At 38.6% G+C, this 6,071-nt stretch overlaps 1 protein-coding gene across 1 annotated transcript in view; it reads left to right on the forward strand.

The window, feature by feature from the left end:
• Positions 1 to 6,071, forward strand: part of dnah1 (dynein, axonemal, heavy chain 1) — a 52,644-nt gene that overhangs the window by 24,429 nt on the left and 22,144 nt on the right. Inside the window, exons 36-47 of the mRNA XM_037679123.1 lie at positions 49 to 243; positions 363 to 482; positions 863 to 1,021; positions 1,149 to 1,247; positions 1,341 to 1,481; positions 1,644 to 1,804; positions 2,096 to 2,253; positions 2,457 to 2,630; positions 2,954 to 3,132; positions 4,287 to 4,517; positions 4,725 to 4,921; positions 5,175 to 5,310. Coding sequence (XP_037535051.1) covers positions 49 to 243; positions 363 to 482; positions 863 to 1,021; positions 1,149 to 1,247; positions 1,341 to 1,481; positions 1,644 to 1,804; positions 2,096 to 2,253; positions 2,457 to 2,630; positions 2,954 to 3,132; positions 4,287 to 4,517; positions 4,725 to 4,921; positions 5,175 to 5,310 — 1,950 coding nt within the window. The remainder of the gene's footprint in view (positions 1 to 48; positions 244 to 362; positions 483 to 862; positions 1,022 to 1,148; positions 1,248 to 1,340; positions 1,482 to 1,643; positions 1,805 to 2,095; positions 2,254 to 2,456; positions 2,631 to 2,953; positions 3,133 to 4,286; positions 4,518 to 4,724; positions 4,922 to 5,174; positions 5,311 to 6,071) is intronic.

Genomic DNA, 6,071 nt, shown 5'->3' on the forward strand with positions numbered 1-6,071 from the left:
TTTTCCTCTTCTATTTTCATTCAGACATCCTGTGTCTTTCTTCTATAGGAGATGACGGTGATGTTTGAGGTGGAGGACTTGGCGATGGCATCTCCAGCTACAGTGTCCTGTTGCGGTGTAGTTTACTTAGAGGCCAGTACTTTGGGTCTCGCAGCTTTGACCGAGTGTTGGCTGAACCAGGTCCCTGAGGCCCTGAAACCATACACAGAGCAACTGAACAGCCTGTTTACCAGGTTCCTACAGGTGAGAGAAGAATCCGTATGACTTGGACCAGAATGTACTATTTGAAGTTTTCACCACAAGACCAAGTAATATTATAGCTTATTTACTTTTGTTGTCCTCTTGTTGTTGTTTTTTGACAGAACTCTATCACATTTGTGCACACATCAGTGAAGGAAGTTATCCCATCTTTGGACAGCAACCTAATCAGTAGTCTGCTTAAACTTATGGAGTGCTTTTTTTGTTCTTACACCATTAAAGAGGTTTGGAAAACAGCCCTTTAGGGTCAGAATAACCAAACAACTTTAAAACTGATAGACCTTTCAACTGTGGATGCCAAATGTTAATACCTATGAAAAGAATGTTTTTGGGCAGTCCAAAAAATATCTAATGTTATTGGGATGAATATTTATTCTATTCAGCACATTTTTATATGCGTTTACTTTATGTATGTATGCAGAAAATTGCTACAAAAAACAGAGTTTTTTAGGTTACACATAATTTATTTGCATTCATGTCACTTGATCACTCAAAAGCAATTTCGAACAACAGTCAAGATTAAAATGCCAACAGTCGCTGAATGCTGCTGATCTGCATTGAACTGTGTAAATCTTAATGTGTGAATGTTTTCTTTGTGCTTTAGGGTGAGATTCAACCACCTCAAAAGGAACTGGATCATCTTAAGGAGCTGATAGAACCCTGGTTCTTTTTTTCACTGGTGTGGAGCGTTGGGGCCACAGGAGATGCAGCAAGCCGCCAGCAATTTAGTGCCTGGCTCAAAAACAAGATGGCAGAAGAACAGGTCAGGTTTTGATGTGTGCTTCTGAACCTTTACTTAAAATTTAATTTTAATATAATTTGCACTAAAACTGTCAATGGCAGAATTATATTCATATAAATATGTTGTACATAAAATATTTTCCTTTCAGGTTAAGTTATGTTTTCCAGAGGAAGGCCTAGTGTATGATTACAGGCTTGATGATGCAGGGATCACTAATATGGAGGATAATAAAGAGGATGAAACACAAGTAAATAAGTTCTGTTTAAAAGTTAAGATTATAGATGGACTTCTGTCAGTACACCTTAGCTCAAAAACTTCAATTATTTTGCCTGTGCTGTAGATACAGTGGGTCAGCTGGATGAAGAATACAGAAAGTTTTACCATGCCTCCAAAAAGAAATATTACAGACATATTTGTTCCAACTGCTGACACAGTGAGAATGTCTTTCCTAATGGATTTACTTTTGACCAATAAGAAACCTGTAAGTATCTTATGAATAATTTGTACTGGGATCAAAATATTTTGGTGAACGTGTTAAAACGATGAACACAGAACAGCAAAATACACAAGGACCTGTTGTATTATTTTTCTTTATTCTGGTGTTATAAAGATAAATGTTTTAAACTTTGTGTTTGTGATTCAGATGCTTTGTGTTGGGCCGATTGGAGCAGGAAAGACATGTACTATCTCAGACAAGTTGTTGAGGAACATGCCTGCCGAATACATCACACATGTTCTCATGTTCTCTGCCTGCATGTCAGCCAGTCAAGTTCAAGATTACTTTGAGAGCAAATTAAACAAAAGGTACACTTTATGTTACCCCAATAAGATCTGAAGCTTCATATAGAAAGATCCCAAAAACTTATTTAAAGACCCTTTTCCAAAAACTGGAAGATTCTTTGAAAATTCTAACATAGCTTAACTTTAACTTAACGATTCACTCAAACCTTAAAGTTTTAAGCTTAAGAAGCAGATAGTTACATAAAAAACCTGATTTAATATCCAAAACTTAATTTTTTATCTAAGCACAACACACAAGCAGCTACCTTTCTGTGTATGCATTTTGTTTGACCAAGGCTCATGTTTGTCTGTCAGGCGGAAAGGTGTGCTTGGACCTCCTCTGGGGAAGCACTTTGTCTTTTTCATTGACGATCTAAACACACCTGTGTTAGAAACCGATGGTGCTCAGCCTTCTGTGGAACTGCTGAGGCAATGGATGGACCATAAAGGCTGGTATGACAGGAAGCAAACAGGTGAGAACACTCAAACCTGATTTGTTCTTCTAACACTGTTGTGCTAGTCTTTGCACAAAACATTTGATTTAAATCAAATCCATTTTCACACTGTTCACCTCTTTTTACAGCATGAATCATGTACAATATGTTGTGTGGTTATTTCTGGTGTCATAAATATTGTAAAGGCGCGGACTTCCTTTATGTTTTGATGTTCTCCACAGGGACTTTCAATCACCTAGTGGACATAAATTTTGCTTGCGTCATGGGAACCTCCGGAGGAGTCAAAAACACCATTACTCAGCGCTTCACCCGCCATTTTAACATCCTTTCATTTACTGATATGGAGGACACTAGCAAAAAAACAATTTTTTCAACTATTCTTGGAAGTTGTATGGGTAAGCCAAGGTTGTCTGTTTTCTTGAATTTAAAATGTTGTTTTGATGGCACGATAAGAGTATAAATATTAATAAATAGTAATAAATATTATATGTTTGATTGTATATAAGAATGAACCCAACAGGCTTCCATGTAAATATTTGCAGATCATAACTTTTGCAAAGCTTTAAAAAATATTTGTGGAACACAAAAAACAAAAAGTTTTTTTTTGTCAAAATAATTCATTCACCTGCATGTTTCTAATTATTAAATGTTGTGTCTATATTTCGTAGTGTTTTGATGGAGTCAGTCTCTTTCATCCCTGTTTGCTTGTTTTTTTAAGAACTTGTGCCAGCACTCCAGCCACTGAAAGTGTCACTTGTTGATGCCACTATACAAACCTACAACAGCATTATCTCACATCTTTTACCAACTCCAGCCAAGTGCCATTACACCTTTAACCTCAAAACCCTCTGTAAGGTTTTCCAGGGCATCCTCATGGCTGAGACTTGCATGATAAAGGTATTTATAAAATACGTCAAAAGTAAACATTTTATTACAACCAGCATAACCCTGAATATGCATAAATTTACACTACACACTACACTACACTGTTTACAGCCGCCTTTGACACCATCAACCATGAGATCCTCATTGCTAGGTTGGAGCAGTGGGTGGGCATCACAGGGTCAGCCCTCAACTGGTTCAGATCTTACCTCGCTGACAGATCCTTTTGTGTCTCCATCAAGGATTTTAGTTCTGCAGCGGCAGAGCTTAAATGGGGGGTTCCGCGGGGGTCCATCCTGGGTACCCTCCTATTCTCTTTATACCTGCTGCCTCTTGGTGCTATTTTCTGGAAACACAACATACCCTTTCACTTCTACGCCAATGACTGTCAAATTTACTTCCCCCTAAGACACAATGGTACATGTTCCATTCAAACTCTGCTCGACTGCCTGGCTGACATCAGGGACTGGATGGCTTTAAATTTCTTAAGTTTCAATGAAAACAAGTCTGAAGTCATGTTGTTCCCTCCTAACGACACGATCACAAACCACTGTATCGACCTTTCCGCTCTAACCCTGTCAGAAAAACAGAGTCACTAATCTGGGCGTGATAATGGACCTTTCTCTGAAACTTAACAATCATGTAAACATGATTGTTAAATCATGTTTCTTCCAACTGAGGCGGCTGTCTAAACTGAAGCCCATATTGTCCAAAAATAACCTGGAGACAGTAATACATGCATTCATTACATCTAGGCTTGATTACTGCAATTCGCTCCTGTTTGGTATCAGTCAGACTTTCATTGCACGACTACAACTGGTCCAGAATGTAGCAGCCCAATTTTTAACCAGTACAGGCAAAAGAGAGCACATTACTCCAGTTTTAACCTCACTGCACTGGCTACCAGTTCACCTTCGAATCCAGTTCAAAATACTCCTGTATGTCTACAAATCGCTGAACAGTTTGGTTCAACACTTTGGTTGGCCTTGTCGCTGTTTTAAGTGCTCTATAAATAAAATGGTATGTTATGGTACATTACAGCTTAATGTGAAAAACATTTTCAAACATTGCATTTTACAAACATTGCATTGGGTGTTTTTAAATGAAAATAACTTTTTAACATAACACAATTCTAAATGTAAAGTGAATTTATTGTCTCTTGTGTGTAGGATAAGTCAGAGCTGCTGCGGCTGTGGTACCATGAAAACTGCCGGGTTTTCCAGGATAGGCTGGTGTGTGCAGAGGATAGAGACTGGTTTAACGGGATCCTCAAAGACCGCATTCAAGAGTTTGGCTGTTCCTTTGAAGAAGTTATTCCCTGCCATCCTGTTTTGTACGGAGATTTCACATATCCTGAACCTGACCTCAAAATCTATGCATACATAGAAGACAAAGAAAATGTGAGTCTCACCAATCAGTATTATCATGGCATATTTTTTTATGGTTAGGTGTTCTAAATTACATTCTATGAACAATAGTGTACTTTGTGATAAATGTCCTTTTAACTGTTTTTTTCTGCTTACTTGTTTTGTATTTTCCCAGTCTGAAGTAAGTGTTTGTATTCATCCTGACTGTAGATTGTATTTTTTTATTTTTTTTAAATCTAGCTGGTAAAGGTTTTGAAGAAATACTTGGAAAAATACAATCAGGGTAGCAGGACCAAGATGCAACTGGTGCTTTTCATGGAAGCCATTGAACACGTGTGCCGGATCAGACGGGTCTTGCAGCAGCCTCAAGGCAATGCCTTGTTGCTTGGAGTGAGTGGCAGTGGGCGCCAGTCACTCACTAAACTTGCTTCATACATGTGAGATTTGAGCAGGTTTTTATTTTCCAGTGCCAACAGGGCAAGTCAAATATATTTACCTCAGCAAGCTATAAATATCCTAGTTGTATAAGAATTAAACATAGAGTGTAGAGACTGGATACTACTTTTTAACTTGTTCACTTTTAAAATATACTGTACATAATCCACTGTTAATATGATAAAATATGCAGAACTACCTGCATGGTCCAGTGAACCCATGGCCTGTCTTCCTAATTCATTTGTCTATATGTAGGGCTGGATATAGGTGTTTCCAGATTGAGTCGTCTTCAAACTACGGTCAAACCAAGTGGAGAAAGAATATTAAAGATATCCTGCTCAGTGCTGGTCTTCAGGACCAGAAGATCACCTTCCTCTTTGATGAAACACAGGTATACAGCAGGACCATCTTACCATCTGCTGTTGTGTTTTTATTAAAACACAATTATTTATTTTATTATTGTTTCCCCTACCATTATGCAAGCGGGGTGCCCCACCCCGTCAACAGAATTGAGCACCCCGCCTACCAAACCAAACTTGCCCCTCCACCTGCCCACCCGGCACTGACATAGCACTAAGCTAGCAGCGAGAAATACAGGTTCTCTAGTTAAAAAGCTAAAGGAAGCACTCATGTTGCCTCTTCCCTCATGCTAAACACCCCCTGCCCCCACTCAAAAACTGTTTGTACAAGCTGCGCTCAGATAAGTGTCTGTCCCCCCATCAACAAAATACATGGATGAGATGAGCACCCAACCATGGCAAGTTAACTAGGGGAAACACGGAACAGTATTACTGTCTTACACATTTCCAATACAGTAAATATGAGATATTGTGAAGAAACTATTTAAGATCTCTATTAATTACAACAAAAAAGGTTGAATCATGTCATCTGGACTTCGTTTTTTTGTTAAAAAGAAACGTTTCGCCCCTCATCCAAGAGGCTTCGTCAGTCTGAGGCCTAGCCATCTGGTATTACCCAGAAGCCACCCTGACTCTTGTGTTTCAAGCCTGCCTCAGATACCCCTGAAGTCTGGCCTTTTCACTAATGGTTTCAAAAACACAAAGTTTGTTTTCTCAGTCATCCAGGTATATAACAACAAAAAAGGTTGAATCATGTCATCTGGACTTCGTTTTTTTTTTGTTAAAAAGAAAC

The sequence above is a fragment of the Nematolebias whitei genome, chromosome 7 (assembly GCF_014905685.2).
Source record: "Nematolebias whitei isolate Nwh7 chromosome 7, NemWhi1, whole genome shotgun sequence".
NCBI classification, from domain to species: domain Eukaryota; kingdom Metazoa; phylum Chordata; class Actinopteri; order Cyprinodontiformes; family Rivulidae; genus Nematolebias; species Nematolebias whitei.